The sequence below is a fragment of the Argopecten irradians genome, chromosome 5 (assembly GCF_041381155.1).
Source record: "Argopecten irradians isolate NY chromosome 5, Ai_NY, whole genome shotgun sequence".
Taxonomy (NCBI): Eukaryota; Metazoa; Mollusca; class Bivalvia; order Pectinida; family Pectinidae; genus Argopecten; species Argopecten irradians.
In genome coordinates, this window is record NC_091138.1 from 50,925,700 (window position 1) to 50,946,170 (window position 20,471).

The 20,471-nt window shown below is 35.9% G+C and overlaps 1 protein-coding gene across 1 annotated transcript in view; it reads right to left on the bottom strand.

Annotated features, from left to right (window-relative positions):
• The window catches only part of LOC138324149 (ras-related protein Rab-26-like), a 42,190-nt gene that overhangs the window by 1,925 nt on the left and 19,794 nt on the right, over positions 1-20,471 (bottom strand). The window contains exon 2 of the mRNA XM_069269235.1: positions 15,165-15,275. Within this exon, the coding sequence (XP_069125336.1) occupies positions 15,165-15,275 (111 nt within the window). The remainder of the gene's footprint in view (positions 1-15,164; positions 15,276-20,471) is intronic.

Here is a 20,471-nt window from a genome sequence, read left to right on the forward strand (position 1 = left end):
ACAGGTAATTTAGTCATTTGATGTACATCAAAGGAGCCGTATAACTGTAAACTGTGGTTGACTTTGTGGCTTTGATGTTAGGCGTCGCTCTCTCCGTAGTCTTCAAAGGAAATCTTTGCTAGCCTGTGGTTGGTCAAATGTTTTCCGCTGAGCTGCCTTCAATTTCACTATGAGATAGTCCAGGGGTGTAGGGATCGTAAGTGATCGGAACCCCTGGAATATCGAGGATACAGGTCTGTTGACAATAACTCATTGCAGTTGGAATAAAACTTGCACTCCCAATTCAAAACTAGTAGTCGATTCTTTTATGACTTATCCTGATCCTCGGGAGTATGTTTTAATTCCTTAACAAAAATGAAGAGAATGTAAAGAATGTACACATTTAACTCACCTTTTTGTTGAATAAAATATGTTACAAATTTGTAAATAAACATGTGTTTTAAGCTTATCCAATGAAATAAAGTTAAAAAAAAACCCAAAAAACCCAATGATTACATAGTATCTAATCACTTAAAAGTGACAATTCTCAATATGCATTAAATGTTAATTTATATTGGAATAAACCAGTTCTTCTGAAAGGTGAAGTTGTAATTGGTATCACTGTGATCTGCCTACAGGCATGTACTGTGGAGTGATCCATGTTTGTAGTGCAAAGAAATAAAGAATAAGCTGGACATTAATTAATCAAACAAACAAGCTCGCCAGCCGAACTTGAACACAACCACATCAGTAGAGAAATGTTCAGAACTACTCAAATCACTCTTACAATAGTGTATTTACCTTTTAAGATGCATTATTTTGTCTTAAAAGTAACTTTCCCTAATAAAAGTAGCACCAAAATGGCTATCTAATGATTTTATGTATCCTTTGTGAAAATCTGCCTTGGTCTGCGAAATTATTTTTTCATTAATTCTATGCATTTTTGGCCCCTGGGGACATGCATTGTTTATTATACCGAAAATCTGCTAATCTATTTAATTAATAATGTTACTTAAATCTGTGGTGATCGAGTAAATATTTCCGTGTTAAGTATATACGCTTCGTCCGTCATCGTTGTGCAATTGGAAGGGGAGATAACTCTTTTACAGTACTGATCCATGAAGAATGTTTGTTTTCGCAATGTTACAGCACTGTAAGTATAGGGCGACGGTGGCCGACATATTACCACAAGCCCTCCACCTCTGGGATGCGAGTTCGAATTCCATGTGGGGCAGTTGCCAGGTACTGACCACTGGTTGGTAGCTTTTCTCCGAGTACTCCGGCTTTCCTCCACCAACAAACCTGGCATGTCCTTACATGACCCGGGCTGTTAATATGACGTTAAACTAATAAAACCGAAACCATAAATACTTCATGTATATGACATCACAAATTTTGTATTCTTACTGAAAACATGTATTTTTACAAATAATTATGTAAAAGTTTCCGCTAACCCCATTTTATCAAATAGAGACCGTTTTTCCTCATAAAAAAATTAAAAAAAGAAATTGGTAACAGTCGACATACATTTATCATCCTGGCCGAACACTTGATCTCTTACAAATACATACATTTTAGGGAATAAGAAAAGTTAAATAGTGTTTTTACAAGAATAACAAAATAACACTATAGATTCCATGGATATGAATTGTATGACACTCAATAAGTTATTATATATTGAGTTAGTTTTTCAAACAAAAACAATAATTTTAGCGGAATCATTTAACATTAACCTTGATTACATACCATGAAAATGAGAAAATAAGCCAATTACCTCCCCTTACCCATCCCAGGTTAAAATCTTGTTTTGGACCAACCAGGACGACATCGGGCATTACACATACACCCTGAACGACAAATCGGGCATTACACATAATACATGTGATTTATCTCCCATCGGTTGCTCCGGTTGGGTTCGGACAAGATTTGGTCAATTTATAGAATATCAAAGGCACATGTCAGACTTAGAAATCTAAATTCATTCATTAAACTGTTAAACATACTTGTACAAAAGTATATACATGTATAATTAATCTGCACAACATATGCAATTGCATTATGATATCCAGATAGTATTTCTCCATTACCTGTGCTTATTCATGCAAATTAATATCATGAAAATCTGCCAAATATCATGACCTTTGACCAAAAATTGCAGAACACAATACATTGCAAAGAATCCTTCAAAAATGTTCAGTCTGTGAAGGAATATGTATCTGTTTGTATTTTCTATGGAATTTGTCAGCAGGGGGAGATAATTCGATATTGCAGGAAATTTTGAGCACCAGCCATCCCATAAACTTACAGACCTGGTGCTATGTGCTTTTGTATGTAAGTTGTTGTGCATTAAATACATACTGTTTCCTTAAACTAGATAAAAAACCACAATGAACAGAAAAGGATGGATGTAGCATCGGGTAATGGATATGTCCAGACCATTGGAAGCAACCAGGCCCCCCTCCACCACCACCCTCGGATATTATATATTCATACCATTTATATTAACGAGGCGCTATAAACACAAGAGAAGAGACATGTTGATTTCAATTCTGAAAAATACAGCACCCCCACCTAACACACACTATACATGATAGTGTGTACATATATGTATATGTGCACCCTATGTACATGTGTGCCAGTTGTGTACATGATGCATATGTACACATGGATTTGCTCATTGCCTAATCCCATTTTATCAAAAATAATAAAGAATAATAAAACAGTTAATTTGTGCATGCCCTTTCAAAGTCAGTTTTCAACATTTTAAATGGCAAATCATGATCAATTTTTGAAAATAAGGTTTTGATTTGGTTTTGACTTATATTTATACCATGCAGTGTCATTAAGGGATGTGTCAGACATAATGATAATAAAATATCGACAACTTCCTTTACAAGGAAAAATCTTTAATATTTTCTTATTATTAATTTAATTCAATATTTATTGAATCCTTGAGAGAAATTCTCAGAGAATAGCCAGGGCCTAAGCACTTGGTCAAAATTTGGATTACTTTCAATTTTATTTTATGTAAGAGTGGCAAAATCAGGCTTGGATTTGACGAGTCAACCAAGATAATCATACAACATTACTGAAGTCATTAATATTTGCGACGCCACAATAGTGTTCGTCTTACAAAATTTATGACATGACTGTATATGACATGGCTAAATGGGTCAGTGTTATATTATACATGTATGCTCTTTTTCATAACGCGGGTCAATCTGATGATTCCTGTCGGCATCCTAATTAACACATACATGTAGTAGTTGACAACACAGCAAAATTGTGAAATGAATCTTCATTGTTTAATAACATTTATATTGACCTCATCCACCCAGTCTGTACAGTAACTTAAGCCTAAGCAATTACTGTGTGATGTAAAACTGCAGTGCATACAAATGTATCTAACAATGTTGATCACACATTTTTACCATTTTTTTCTTGTTTGTTTTCTTTAGTTGTCTAATATGCAGATTACTAGAAGTCGTTTCGGTACCTTCTGAAAGTCATTTCGCCATGTTCACTTTATGATACCGAAACGACTTCCGCATGTACCGAAATGACATTGTAACGAAACTACGGTACAGGTGAGCCTACGCACTAAACGACCTGCATTACTTTATGGTTTAACTACTAGCAAATAGCAATTTAATCATACATTTATAATCACACACTATATTAGGGGATACATATATTCAAACGGCATCTACCTCAAAGGCAGTACAATTGTCAGTTTACGTGCTGTTAAGCCACGATTTAAATAGAACGCATGCATGGTTATGTTGTCAGTCACTCGCCATGATGATCAGCAGAGTGTAAACAGTATATTTGCTGGCCTACAAAAACAATCAAATATATCGAATAATACTAATATCCACCGATAATGATATTGATGTCTATAACAAGTAAAATGAAAAATTACTTACCTGATATTACTGAATTTAACTTGAACATCAAGGCGGCTTCAACGTTTGTACTCAACCGGATACAAACAATACACATTCCTCATATAGGGGGCGTGATAGTATGCGCCGTGATTTTGTGCAGACGAGACAGTACAAACAGATCCATTTCACTGTTGCACTTGTCGGGCGCATATTGTAACATAAATGTGATGATTAGTAAATATTTTTTTACGCATTTTATGATGTTTAGTCACTTCTACAGAAAATTTCATAAATATCACTCATTTTTACATAGTACATTTGCCGGTCCAATCGGTCAAAATAGCTCCGAAGGAAGGCGTCTGGGACCCCGAAATAGCTCCTCTGTTGTGGAAATTTACCGAGAACCTGCGAAATACCACCATTATTCAAGGCTGTATTGTGGTCGTTGTATGTAACATTTCCATAAATCAGAAATACCGCTTTGTTCAGAAATGCAAGGACCTTTTATATGTAAAGTTCTAGCATGTCAGCTTTATTAGTTAATTCACTAGGACGAATTAAACAGAAACCAGTGGTCAAAATGTCGATTTTGAAGGTTTTACACCAAAATATCTCGTCATTTTGAATTTTCACAGCTAAGGTGATTTCTTCAATTGATAGATCACGCCGAGTTTAGCTTACATTCAAAATTTCAGCAAAAAAATCGTTGGGTTTCCTTATGACTCAAATCGCGAAAATAAGCAGGTTGATATGTTTATTTAGCCGTGTTAACATTTCGTTATAGAACGAAAACTCTGTTATAACAGAGTTGTCGTTCTTTCTCTTCATTTCATATGTATAACGGCCTACGTTATAGTAGTACATGCATGTATAATGGTCTAAGTTATAGTAGTATGTATAATGACCTACGTTATAGTAGTATGTATAATGACCTACGTTATAGTAGTATGTATAATGACCTACCTTATAGTAGTATGTATAATGGTCTACGTTATAGTAGTATGTATAATGACATACGTTATAGTAGTATGTATAATGACCTACATTATAGTAGTATGTATAATGACCTACATTATAGTAGTATGTATAATGACCTACATTATAGTAGTATTTATAATGACCTACATTATAGTAGTATGTATAATGACCTACGTTATAGTAGTATGTATAATGACCTACGTTATAGTAGTATGTATAATGACCTACGTTATAGTTGTATGTATAATGACCTATGTTATAGTAGTATGTATAATGGTCTACGTTATAGTAGTATGTATAATGACCTACATTATAGTAGTATGTATAATGACCTACGTTATAGTAGTTGTTATGTATGACACTAAATACATGTAGTTATGAGATAAGGGAGATAACTCCTATAGTTTTTTTATCAATACATCCTATGAAGGTCATATCATTGATTTAGGTTATAGAACTTTCTAGAATATAATCATGTATAAACAAATATGTCTGTAAACATGTTGATTTTAAGTAGAGATCTAGAATGATCTATTTCCAGAAAGTTATGTGTGTTTACTTGTTTACTGTTTTCAGTTAGATATTTCTAGAAGTAGGAGGTTCTCCAATATTCTTGAATTACGGTTTAGCTATATATACTCCAGCTGCCCAAGGCTAATCAGAACTGTAATGAGACCTGTAATAAGACATATCAAGAATTGTACAGCGCCATATAAGATTCTATTGGGAGAGCTATTGTGACTTTATCTGTGGATTATTACAACACTTTATGTGGATTTATTCATATTGCCTGGAACTTTACAAATCATCGGTGGACATTCAATTTCCTTGTGGATTTGTGATTATTGTTAATTTGAAACCTGGGAGGATCAAGGATTATACCAGGACATTCGCATACAGATAAGTAACACTTTAAATCATCGTACTAGTCTTGTACCACCACCAATTACTTTAGATATTGTAAACCATCCCTGTATAATATTGTATATATAATTAAATTGTGTTTTGAATTTAGCTGCTGGTTTCTCATTTCTGTTATTCGTTCATGTAACAGGAATTGGGGGCTCGTGTCCGAGATCGATATTTAATTTGTGAAATCTAACTTTGAAAAATTAATTAAGAAATTTTCAAAATTTGTGTATAAACTTTGAGTTTACATTTGAAACCAACAGCTAGATAAATATGACTACTATGCAGGTAGAACAGTTTGTTAAAGCGCCATCCCTGGAAGTTCTTTTGCAAGTTAGTAAGAAGGATTTACTGTTATTGGGTAAACATTTAGGCCTTACTATCAAAACTAATTTGAGGAAAGCTGAAATTAGGAATGTAATTATAAGATATTTTGTTGACAATGGCAAATTTGACTCTAGTGCATTAGATAGTATAGAGGAAACAGTCACTTCAGAAATCCAAATTAGACAAATGGAACTTCAACATGAAATGAAAATGAAACAAATAGAGAAAGAAATGAGAGAAAGAGAAATAGAAAAGGAGTTAAGAGAAAAAGAAATTGAGAAAGAATTAAAAGAAAAAGAGAGAGATCAGATGTTAGAGCTAGAGAAGCAAAAAATTCAAGCTGAAACAGAACTTAGAATTAAAGAATTAGAACTAGCTTCTCAAGACAGTTCAAGTAATCCAACTTTTAGGGGTTTACAAGGAAACAGAGGTTTTGATGTCAGTAGAAACATTAGGTTAGTTCCTCCTTTTCAAGAGAAAGAAGTTGACAAGTATTTTCTGCATTTTGAGAAAATAGCTGACAGTATGAAATGGCCTGAAGATAAGCTTACAATGCTTCTTCAGAGTGTCTTGATTGGTAAAGCTAGAGACATTTATTCTTCTTTATCTGTTGATGATATTTCAAATTACCAAGTAGTCAAGAAAGCTATTTTGAAAGCTTATGAGTTAGTTCCTGAGGCTTACCGCCAGAAATTTCGAAACTCGAGAAAGAGAGATGAACAAACTCATGTAGAATTTGCCAGAGAAAAAGAACAATTATTTAATAGGTGGTGTGATTCTAAAGAAATTGATGACGATTTTGGTAAATTGAGGCAATTATTGTTGATAGAGGAGTTTAAACGTTGTGTCCACACAAACATAAAAACTCATTTAGATGAGAGAAAAGTTGAAACACTTAGTGAAGCAGCTACAATGGCTGATGATTACGCTCTCACCCACAAAGGCTCATTTGTTAAAAACAGTTCTCAAGACAAAAACAGTACCACAGGTACTAGTAAATTTGGTCAGCCTAGTAACCCAACCTTTAGTGGCCCTTCTAACGACAAACCTAAATTAGGTGATAAGACTAAGTCTGATTCTGAAACAGATCATAGGGCAGGTGTGGGGTCTCCTTCTGGTCCTGTTTGTAATTACTGCAAGAAAGTAGGACATATTATGTCTGAATGTTATTCTCTCAAGCGTAAGGAGCAAAGGCGTAAACAGTCAGTTCCTTCTGTGTTAGCTATGTCAAAGCCTAGTCAGAAACTTAGTGATATTGTGGAAGATTCTAAAGTGTCTGTTGAGATTAAGAGCTCAGAGTCTGATAGTGTCTTGGAGAAGTACTCTCCCTTCATTTCTGAAGGTTTTGTTTCACTTACTAGTGATATTACCAACTTGAAACCTGTGAAGATTTTGCGAGATACTGGGGCTTCTCATTCTTTGATATTAGATGGCGTAGTGCCTTTGTCTGAGGAGACCTCATGTGGTAGTAGTGTTTTGCTTCAAGGTGTAGAGTTAGGTTTTGTTAATGTGCCTCTCCATTCTGTTTATTTAAAGTCAGACTTGGTTACTGGGCCTGTCACCATTGGTGTTAGACCGGAACTTCCCATAGAGGGCGTGTCGCTCATTTTAGGCAATGACTTGGCCGGAGAGAAAGTTAGGGTAGATCCCTTAGTGTCCAGTATTCCAGATAAAACAGATGATGCTGAGACTATTCAACAGGAATTTCCTGGTATTTTCCCTTCTTGTGCTGTAACTCGTTCAATGAGTAAGAAGGTTTCTGATGTTGCAGTAGTTGAGGATCATTATAGTCCAGGGTTAGGTGACACTTTCTTGGCTCATGATATAGAGGATGTCGGGGGCAAGTGTGATCTTTTGAGCAATCCTGTAGACTTTGATAGTGATAGAGTTGTTCCTAACAAGGGTACTTCTTTGTCTGACATGATGAGTAAATCATCTTTGTCTAGAGAGGAGCTTATAGTAGAACAGGCGAAAGATCCTGAAATCTCCTTATTGTGTAATCGGGCTTTGAGTGAGGAAGAGGCTGAGAAAGTCCCGGTTTGTTACTTCCGTCAGTCAGGTGTGTTGATGCGCAAGTGGCGCCCCCCTGATGTGTCTCCCGAGGAAGACTGGAAGGTTGTCAATCAAATAGTTGTCCCACCGAGGTATAGGCAAGATATTCTAAGGTTGTCTCATGATGTACCTATGGCAGGGCATTTAGGTGTGACAAAGACTTATAACAGGATCTTAGATCACTTCTTTTGGCCCAAGTTGAAACGGGATGTGGCTGATTTTTGTAGGTCTTGTCATACTTGTCAGGTGGTAGGGAAACCTAATCAGAAAATCCCTGTTGCACCTTTGCACCCCATTCCAGCATTTGAGGAACCATTTAGTAGAGTCATTATAGACTGTGTAGGTCCTCTACCCAAAACTAAGTCTGGGAATGAGTATCTTTTAACTATTATGTGTGCTTCCACACGCTTTCCTGAAGCCATTCCACTCAGGAATATTAAAGCCCCTAACATAGTCAAGGCTTTGGTTAAATTCTTTACAATGGTTGGTCTTCCAAAAGCTGTCCAATCGGACCAAGGTTCGAATTTCATGTCTGGTATTTTTCAACAAGTCATGTACCAGCTCCAGATCAAGCAGTATAAGTCTATTGCTTATCATCCAGAGTCTCAGGGTGCTTTAGAACGTTTTCATCAGACATTGAAGAATATGATGAGATCTTATTGTTTTGAAAACAAAAGAGATTGGGACGAAGGTATACACATGTTGTTTGGCGTTAGAGAATCTGTACAAGAATCTCTTGGCTTCAGTCCCTTTGAACTTGTGTTTGGACACACTGTACGTGGTCCTTTGAAAATTTTGAAAGACAAAATTTTGGACGAAGATTCTAAAGTGAATCTCTTAGATTATGTGTGTAACTTTAAGCAAAGGTTGACAAGGGCATGTGAATTGGCAAAAGAAAATTTGGCCCTTACTCAAACCAAAATGAAAACATGGTATGATAAAGATGCCCGTGCAAGAAGTTTTGATCCAGGTGACAAAATTTTGGCTCTATTACCAATACCGAGTCAGCATTTGCAAGCTAGATATTTTGGACCTTATGTTGTTGAGAAAAAGGTCGATGATGTTAACTACATTGTACAAACTCCAGGGAGGCGCAAGAAAACTCAATTATGTCATGTTAATATGCTTAAAAAATATGTAGATAGAGAAGAGAGCAAGACCTCTCAACCTATTGCTACTTTGGCCTCTGTACCATCACAAAGTGAAAGTACAGCTGATATTTGTAAATTAGACTTAGATGGTGGTGCACAAGATGTAGGTTTAGACTGTGGTCTTAAGTTACGGAACTCAGATGTGCTCGCGAACTTGGACAAGAAACTATGTCATCTATCGGAAAAGGAACGCAATGAACTTAAAGATTTGATACTTGAGTATAAACATTTGTTTCCGGATACACCAGGCAAAACAGATGCTATCTATCACGACGTGGATGTAGGCGATGCGCCACCTGTCAAGCAACATCCTTACCGTGTCAATCCTTTGAAAGAAGAACACTTAAAGAAAGAAATTCAATACATGATGGACAATGATATTATTGAACCAAGCAAAAGTGAATGGAGCTCTCCATGTGTTCTGGTACCAAAGCCAGACAAGACATACCGGTTCTGTACTGACTTCAGAAAAGTAAAATGTGTCAGTAAAACAGACTCTTATCCAATTCCAAGGATTGACTCTTGCATTGACAAAGTTGGCAAAGCCAAGTATGTTAGCAAGTTTGACCTGTTGAAAGGATATTGGCAGGTGCCATTAACAGAAAGAGCTAAAGAAGTGTCGGCATTTGTAACCTCGCAAGGTTTGTACCAGTACAAAGTAATGCCATTTGGTATGAAGAATGCCCCGGCAACATTTCAACGTCTTCTTAACAGCGTGATATCAGACCTGGAAGGCTGTGATGGATACATTGATGACGTCATCAACTACCACGACACCTGGGAAGACCATCTACGCGGGATTCGTGAATTCTTCGAAAGACTCACTCCCATGAAATTGACTGTAAACTTATTGAAATGTGAATTTTGTCATGCAACTGTTGAATTTTTAGGCCATGTCGTAGGACAGGGGCAGGTTAAACCTGTTCAGGCCAAAGTAGAATCAATTATAGATTTTCCATCTCCTGGAAGCAAGAGAGAGCTGATGAGATTTCTTGGTATGGCTGGATACTAAAGGAAATTTTGTCAAAATTTTTCTGTTATAGCAGCTCCACTTACTGCTTTGTTAAAGAAAAATGTAAAATTTGTTTGGTCAGACGAATGTAAGTCTGCCTTTGAGAAAATGAAAGCCATACTATCAAACTCACCAGTTCTGACTGCTCCAGATTTTAATAAACAGTTTAAACTGTTTGTTGACGCCAGCGATGTAGGTGTTGGTGCTGTTTTGATGCAAGAAGGTACTGAACAAATTGACCATCCAATTTGTTATTTCTCGAAAAAGTTTGACAAACACCAGAGAAATCATTCCACCATTGAGAAAGAATGTTTAGCGTTGATTTTGGCCTTGAACCAATTTGATGTGTATCTCTGCACTACAGTTGTGCCTGTATTGGTCTTCACCGACCACAACCTTTTGACATTCATTGGGAAAATGAAAAACAAAAACCAAAGAATTCTCAGGTGGAGTTTGACTTTGCAAGAATACAATCTTGACATCAAACATATCAAAGGGAAAGACAATATTCTAGCAGATGCTTTATCAAGGATTTAAATATTACTTGACATGTCAAGAAAGTTTCCTTTTCAAGAAAACTTTCTTTCTTTAAGGAGGGGTGTGTTATGTATGACACTAAATACATGTAGTTATGAGATAAGGGAGATAACTCCTATAGTTTTTTTTTATCAATACATCCTATGAAGGTCATATCATTGATTTAGGTTATAGAACTTTCTAGAATATAATCATGTATAAACAAATATGTCTGTAAACATGTTGATTTTAAGTAGAGATCTAGAATGATCTATTTCCAGAAAGTTATGTGTGTTTACTTGTTTACTGTTTTTAGTTAGATATTTCTAGAAGTAGGAGGTTCTCCAATATTCTTGAATTACGGTTTAGCTATATATACTCCAGCTGCCCAAGGCTAATCAGAACTGTAATGAGACCTGTAATAAGACATATCAAGAATTGTACAGCGCCATATAAGATTCTATTGGGAGAGCTATTGTGACTTTATCTGTGGATTATTACAACACTTTGTGTGGATTTATTCATATTGCCTGGAACTTTACAAATCATCGGTGGACATTCAATTTCCTTGTGGATTTGTGATTATTGTTAATTTGAAACCTGGAAGGATCAAGGATTATACCAGGACATTCGCATACAGATAAGTAACACTTTAAATCATCGTACTAGTCTTGTACCACCACCAATTACTTTAGATATTGTAAACCATCTCTGTATAATATTGTATATATAATTAAATTGTGTTTTGAATTTAGCTGCTGGTTTCTCATTTCTGTTATTCTGGGTCATAACATAGTATGTATTACGGCCTACGATATAGTAGTACATTATTAGTTATATAGTCAGTTACTGACCCCCTATTATTAGTTATAGTCAGTTACTGACCCCCTATAAAGGCATAGAGGGTCAGTAAGATTTATAGGGGGCGAGGGCGTAGCCCGAGCCTCCTATACTTCTTATTGACCCTCTATGCCTTTATAGGGGGTCAGTAACTGACTATATAACGAATTTATCGCATCGAGGACCATTTATTTGTTTTATTAATTCTTGTTTCCTATTTGTTTGGTCAAGAATCTGAAATCAAACTTATTACTTAAATCATACTTGTGCGAATGATAACAAACAATCGACACTTTTAAAATAATTTGCCTAGGCTACATATTTTTCTATGTATTTCTTTCAAGAATTTTCATGTACTATATAAGGAACATGCAGAATAATAAGGAATAATTAATAAATCAACAATAATTTCGACATTCCTATGTGCACAGTAGGCCTACCTATTGAAAACATCACAAACAAGAGTGACACAAACATCCATCTAACATTTTAAGCACAATCTCCTTGATCATCTGTCCATTCTCGCTGAGATAATCATTTAAAAGTTATGCCGATAAATTGATTGTAGAGTGAAGATTGATCTGTAGGTAAGAACACCTCCATTTGTTTATAATTACAGTCTAGAAAACGCTTGAATTGTTACGTTTGACTTTCACCGCGTAATAAACTTTCAAACTGGCGTAGGGGAAGCAACTCGTATTTAAAAAAATGCATTTCATGTAATTTGAAGAATTAAAACGATTAAAGTTATTTTTACACAAAAATTAACAATAAATATATAGTTTTACGGTAATGAAGTGGTATATTTAGTTGAAGATAATGTGTTTAAATTTTGAAGCGAGGGCGAGAGCCGCCATATTGCACCATAATAAAATTTACTGACCCCCTATAAAGTGATAGGGGGTCACCACGTGACGGTTCTCCGCCAATCATTTGGGGACATTTCTGTCCGAGGTGCGATAAAAAGGCATAGAGGGTCAGTAAGATTTATAGGGGGCGAGGGCGTAGCTCGAGCCTCCTATACTTCTTACTGACCCTCTATGCCTTTATAGGGGGTCAGTAACTGACTATATAACGAATTTATCGCATCGAGGACCATTTATTTGTTTCATTAGATCTTTTCTTCCTATTTATTTTCTCAAGAATCCGTTGTATCAAACCTGAACCATGCTGGCGAAGTATACAACAATCGCCGCTTTTTAAATATTTGGTATACAGTAGACCTACATATTTATTTATGTATTTCTTTCCGGAATCTGCAAATAACTGTATAAGGAACATGAAGAACAATACTGAGTTACTCATAAATCATCAATAATTCGACATTCCAGGTGCACAATAGGTCACCTCAATGCGACATCAGACTGGTTGTATATTGAAAGCATCACAAGCAAAAGTGACACAAACATCCATCCAACATTTATAGCGCAGACTCATGATCATCTCTGCATTCTCGCTAAGATAATCACTGAAAGTAATGCCGATAAATTAGCTGTAGAGTGAGGGTTGATAGATCTAAAGATACGAACCCCTCCATTTGTTTATGGTCGCAGTCAAGAAAACGCTTGAATTCTTACGTTTGACTTTCAGCGCGTCATCAACTTTCGAACTGGCGTAGTAGAAGCAACTCGTATTTAAAAAATGCGTTTAATTTAATTTGAAGTATTAAAACGATTTTAAATGAATTTTACAAAATAAATAAATAAGTAAAATATGAAATGGTATATTTAGTTGAAGAGAAAGTGTTAAAATTTTGAAGCGACGGCGACAGCCGCCATATTGCACCATAATAAAATTTACTGACCCCCTATAAAGTATTAGGGGGTCACCACGTGACGGCTCTCCGCAAATCATTTGGGGACATTTCTGTCCGAGGTGCAATAAGTATGTATAATGGTCTACGTTATAGTAGTATTAATAATGACCTATATTATAGTAGTATGCATAAAAGTCTACGTATAATATACAGTTATTGCATGGGTATGAGGGAAATAGCACTTTTATTGTCCCCCGAGACATAAACTATTTCCCGAGGCGATGCCGAGGAAAATAGTTGTGTCAAGGGGGACAATAAAAGTGATATTTCCCGAATAAAGCCATTCAATAAATGTTTTATTATACCGCTGAGAAAAATGCTATAACATATAACCCGTTGATATTTTCACTTGTTCCACATTCCATGTCATCGATAGTGCCCAGTGAATTTTCTCGTACGTAGTCCTTTAAAATATGAACTGCTGTGTATTTCAACTGTCCTTATCGGTCAACAATTTTTCGAAAGATTCCTCGTATAGGTTATCGAATCTGGAGGCCGTGTTGTAAACAAGTTGTCGTCTGCAGCGTCAAATCTAGATCCCCTAAGCGCTTTGTGATTTTTTATTTGGGAATGAGATACAGTCAGAGAGGTTCCGAATTAAGTACTTCCAATGCGTTATCCAATCAAATTCATGATTAAGCAAAAGTCCGCTAAAATTTGAATGCAGGTAAATAGCTCATTTTCAGGTAAATAGTTCGAATGACTATTTACCCGGTAAATAGTTGTTTTAAAAGACTGAATTTGAATAGCACTTATATTCTCTACTCTTTATATAGTGAAAAAGAAGCAAAGGTATAATAATAAAATGTATAATGGCCTACTTTATAGTAGTATGTATAATGACATATGTTATAGTTGTATGTATAATGACCTACGTTATAGTAGTATGTATAGTGGCCTAAAATAGATTTAGTACGTCACATGACATTCATTACGACGTCATATATTTGGTCGCGTGCTCAATCCCGGGGGAATATAATTTGATATAGTTCCGTACTCAGGTAAAGTCTCCCGAAGTCAAGAAGGACAGGGAACTGTCGCAAAATAGACCATGTCTGTTATCCAATCGCCTTCCTAGTAATTATCATGTGATGTACTAATAGATACTTGAGTAATATTTTTGTGTCACAAATGGCGTCAAAAACACAACTATCTCTGAATGGCAGATCTCTGAAGGGGAGTGGTATTCAAACAGACGATCGTTTCGTTTAGCCCTAGCTTTCCCACTCCGCAAAATAGACATTATTTTAATACATTTTCTATTCAAAAAATGGCCATTCTCTTATCAATCTAATTAAAGGTAAATATTATATGTCATTCCGGACGAAGCGGACGGTTTACGGGAATCGACATAGAAAATTTGATCTTAATTAGATTGCTCTTTAATGACTTTTTCTATTCACAAAAGGATATTTTTTGAAACCACGATCACATTAGATCCTCTACATCAGAGCTGATGCTGGCATTTTGTTCTTTTGAAAAACAGATCACTTAACATACTCAGTAATCATCAGAATGATGTAAAGATTGGCTTCTTTCTTGCAATTCATATGAGCCAACGGAAAGGTTTGTTTTAAAAATAATTCCGGAATAATCAACACAATGAAAATGTCCGGAATGTAACGTTCTGATGTCCAAATGAATATGGCTGTGATAAATTGATTAAATGAAGGCGATTACATAAGAGAAAGACTTACCGTGAATCCTATCCCAACAGTGGCGGAGAAAGAGCCCTGCTGGAACTTGCCCTGGTCAAACTGTACTAGTAGTGATGTTTTACCCACTCCACTGTCCCCCACCAGTATCGTCTGAAACACATTGACAGTGAAAATAAAACCTCTCTCCATCACACTTTTTGTATGTTTTATAAGTGACATGAATCACAGAATGCTTCTTGATGGTATTGACCTGTATACAATCTATCCCAGAGTTCATAGCGCCCCTCCCCCTCCTTAACGTGAGGACCACAGATGATCCATGGGAGAGCAATCGTTAAAGATTCAGGATTCCAGAAATTTTATTTTACGTCGCATATCAGAACAAAATACAACATTAGCACTGTAGTGCTATTCATGCGACAAACATGTATATGTAATGAAAAAAAATATCACACACGTAATTATACACTGAATTTACAATGCCACTGAAATATTATAACATTTTTAGGGAAACATCATCACTTGGAGTAAAACAGTAAGTTAATATTGAACACTCAGTATATCACACTGGTGTTACTATAGAGTATTAAAACACTGCAAGATTGTAATATACATATATGCCAATATGGCAAAAAAGTAAAAATGAACAGAATGAACACTAACATAGTGTATATTAAAAGTAATATCAATCAAAGAGAGATGTAAAAAGTTTAGCTAAAGATAAGAGATAAGTTAATGTGTTGAAAAACCATATTTCAATCGTACAATGAATAGTGACTATTACTAGAAGGGACACTACTCAACTGGTAAGGTTAGAACAATTAGTACATGAACAGTTTCGGCCATACCAGGTGCGAAGCAATCGTAGAAACGATCCGTAGTTATCAACTAGTCTAAGGTCGTTCTGCAGATTGTTCCACACCTGAGAAGCCACAAACTTAAAAGATCATTTCCCATATATGTTGAGATGTTCACCTTTGGAATCTTAACAGTATCATCTTTCCTGAGGTTGTAAATTATACTTCTTTCTATGGAGAGATACCATTTAAAATCTTTAAAACTTCAGCAGCCATATATTTGTAAAAAAACAAGTTTGTATTTAATGAAAATGTCTCTTACAGGGGAAATATAATCATTTTCAATAAAACGAGCAGCTCTCTCTTTCATCTTTTCCATTCCTCTGGTGTTAGAGCGATTCCAAAAATGCCAAGTTAGTAGAAAGTAGTTAAAATTTGACATTATAAAAGAAAATGGTTATTTTATCTTTCTTAGTTAGATTATTCCCCGGTTACTTTAAAACTGCAACTTGCTTAAATGCATTTCTGCATACTCGTGTAATATGTTAATTAAAGTTTAAAAGAAATTCAAAATCATCACCCAGCAGCTTCACACTTAAAAATATAAAATTTCCATTTTTACAACATTAAAATATTTTAAAGCTCTACTGCTCTTGTTACCAAAACAAATGGCCTGAACCTTGTCTGGGTTTCCGTTCGTGCCGTTGGATTTAAACCAATCAAAAAGTGTGTTGCTCTCTCTTTCCATTCTAAACATTCGTTCATATATAAAAAAAATATCACAGATCATTGAGAGAGTATTGTCATCAGCATGGTTTTACAGGCTACACTTATCTACAAAGGTTAAACTGTTTTTAAGAAAAATGTTAAAAATAAGGGTCCCACAGTTGACCCTTGGGGGACTTCTTTCCTGCCTTCTGCCCATTTGCGGGTGTTGGGTTGTAGTCTGACCTGCTCCATCCTGCCACTCGGGTAGCTGCTAATAGAATTGATGGCCGGCTCTATGAGGCCGTACGCTTTCAATTTCCCAAGTAGCAGGTAATGAGGAATGCAGTCTAAGGCCTTGGACAGATCCGTGAGTATCGCACCAACATATTGGTGGTTGTCCAAGGTCTGTCTCCAGTCCTCAAGTGCCCGCAACAGGACAGACTGACACCCAAAATCACTCCTAAAGGCTGCCAGGAAAGGGCTAATAATAGGCACAAAAATTCATTTAGCTGACCATGCATGATTCTTTCAAAGCTTTTCGATATGGTAGGTAAGATACTGACAGGTCTAAAATTATTCTTGTCGAGCCATGCGACTGTTCTTCTTAAAAGTAGGTAGAACTTGTGCCTTCTTTAGATCAGCTGGAAAGTGAGCAACAGAGGAACAGTGGTTAAAACATGATCTAAAATAGGTCAGTAAGATAAATCAGTACAGTCTACTTTTAAAATCCTTGATGAGATGCCATCACAACTTGTTGCTTTCCTAAGTTTAATAGATGTGATCAGTTTCCTTACATAATTCTCATTGACAGGTTTAAAATAAAAACCTTCCATACTGTTTTCATTACAGATCTCATCACTAATTTTAACAATACTGGGATGGCTATGGAAGCTTGGGACATTTTCTAGTTTTTTGTCAATGTCATCTGCGACAGTACAGAAAAAAATCTTTGAAAATGTTACAGACTTCATTCTGTTTTGAAATAATGTCGTTATTGTTTTCTTCTAAAATAATTTTCTGGTCATTAAAACATTTATTGGATAAAAGAGTTTAACTGTGGTTCACAAATCTTTGGAATCTTATTAACACGGTAATTAACATTTTATCAGTAGGAAATCATCATGACATACTGTTATTGTCAGATCGCACCTTTTTTATATTCAGGATTGTATTAGAAATCATGTAAATTTGCGTTAAGATTTTTCCTTTATCCCATATACGCAAATGACCATTTAAAAATCGTCGACCATAAATTACAGATGATTTCTGATTTCCTGGTCGCTATCGTGTTCACTTATGCTTGGTCACAGAAAAAGTCACGGTCCTTTCTAAATGATTACCGATCGATATGGACGATAAATAAATGTCTTATTCTCATGATGAAATGTAATTACAAAAGAAACCGTCCTCATCTATGTATGCCCATGTAACTTCCGGTAATCACGGACTCGATTATTGAGCTGTAACCTCATTGGTGGAAATTATGTCGGTGTTCTACCAGACAGGCAAATAACGGAAGTGCTCCTACTCTCTCTCAATATCCGGTCTAAGGATAAAAACCTAATGTAATTTATTTATGTTTCTTTATTCAATAGCGGCCAGAATTTGTACCATCTGCGATTAAAATGATAGAAATTAGATATAAATTATAATTGGACTAGAAGTTAGTGTGTCAGATTGGTATTGGTCTTTCTTCTGTCAAGCATTTGCTTTTACGTTATAAATAATAACTAGATGTTCTAATTTCGTTCCATTCGGTATCTTGAAAGAGAATTACTTTTAAAAGGACTATACCATATGCATGGTTTGTACCCTTGTTGACCCCCCAATCCGTCAAATTTTCAGACTTGTTAGTTATGTAGTGATTAAATTGTTGAATTTCAAATATAGACAGCATCTTGCATACAATAGGTATGCTACTTTTGCATCATTGTAGCTGCATTTACTTTGGTAAGTTTTCATCTAAAAACCATAAATATCCTTTAACAAACTTTATAATTCTCCTTCCTAAATATGTATCTGAAGTGAGTAATACTCTCGTTAAATATAAAGTTTGCTCAAGATTGCCCTCCTTTGTTTCCTCCGCAAAAAATACTAAATTGAAACGCAAATAAGGACCAAATGTTCAAATTTCGGATGGTTAATATGCAACTAAGGCTGAACAATAAGAAAAGTTCCATAAAATTGTATCAAGCATGTTCTTATTTTTTCAAATACAACGTAATTTCTCAATATTTAATCGACGGATTTGGAGGCCAAAAAGGACCAAAACCATACAAAATAAATTAATTATTTTACATAATTAGCAGAAAAGAAGAACATCAAGTATCATATCCGGTTCGAATCCAAATGGTGGCATAAAATACAGGGATATAATGGAAAGATATTTGTTATATTATGCTATATCTATATAGTATAACTAATACGTAAAATTGAGGGAAGAAAAGAAACGGATTCATCATTATACATTTATGTATCTGATTTGATTTTAATTTTACATAAATCCGGCTTCCGTTATTCTGTAGGCGGTTTAAAACGAACCGTTTCAGAAACTTTGTGGAAGCAACCGCCGCTAATATGATGAAAACAGAACACTTCTCACAGTTTAAATGTAATTTTTCACAACTTATAAAAAATGCAAATAGAAATTATATGCACACATTGTTTTCCTCCTACTAATGAACATTCTGTAACCCAATTTTCTCAATTTGAAAACACAGGGAGCGCAAGTTACTATAGCAACAGCCATACCGTGTAACAGATGCCATCGTTTTCTCGTCCGTATTCAGTTTCGTATTTAATACGGTTAGCTGATGAACGATTGTCGCTCCTGCTCGGATAGTTGTGGAACATTAAATTATAGAGACTTGACAGGGTCATTCTCTGTATCGAAGCCATGTCTGATTTTACCATGATCTGATAAAGTCATCACACACGTCATGTTCAGATCGAACTCTGGCGTGTCGTAAACTCAGACAACATGGTGGGCGTGAAATATAACGGTGTTCGTTAGAGCCCGAGTTCCATTCTATCATATCTTGTATTAATCAATGTATGAAGGGATCGTATGTAACTGATTCCAGTACCCTGTACCCTCTACCCTGTACCCTGTACCCTCTACCCTGTACCCTCTACCCTGTACCCCCTACCCACTACATGAGTTGCTATTACGGACTATCGGCTTGCGCATGAGCGGGTTATGACGCCTTAGATGTTCGAGTGAATTACAATAGATTATGAAGGAATCGTTTCAAGGAACATCTTATTACTTGATATAAAAGCAATTTTTCAATTACTATTATACCAATGGCAGTCGGTAATTTTATTCCGAGTCATACTTGCATACCTTGTACCCTGTACCCTATACCCTGTATCCTGTACCTTTTACCCTGTACCCTGTACCCTCTACCCTGTACCCCCTACCCACTACATGAGTTGCTATTACGGACTATCGGCTTGCGCATGCGCGGGTTATGACGCCTTAGATGTTCGAGTGAATGAATTACAATAAATTATGAAGGAATCGTTTCAAGGAACATATTATTACTTGATATAAAAGCAATTTGTCAGTTACTTTCATACCAATGGCAGTCGGTAATTTTATTCCGAGTCATACATGCATACCTTGTACCCTGTACCATGTACCCATGTACCCTGTACCCTGTACCCTGTACCCTGTACCCTGTACTCTGTACCCTCTACCCTGTACTCTCTACCCTGTACCCTCTATCCTGAACCCTGTACCCTGTACCCTGTACCCCCTACCAACTACATGAGTTGCTATTACGGACTATCGGCTTGCGCATGCGCGGGTTATGACGCCTTAGATGTTCGAGTGAAT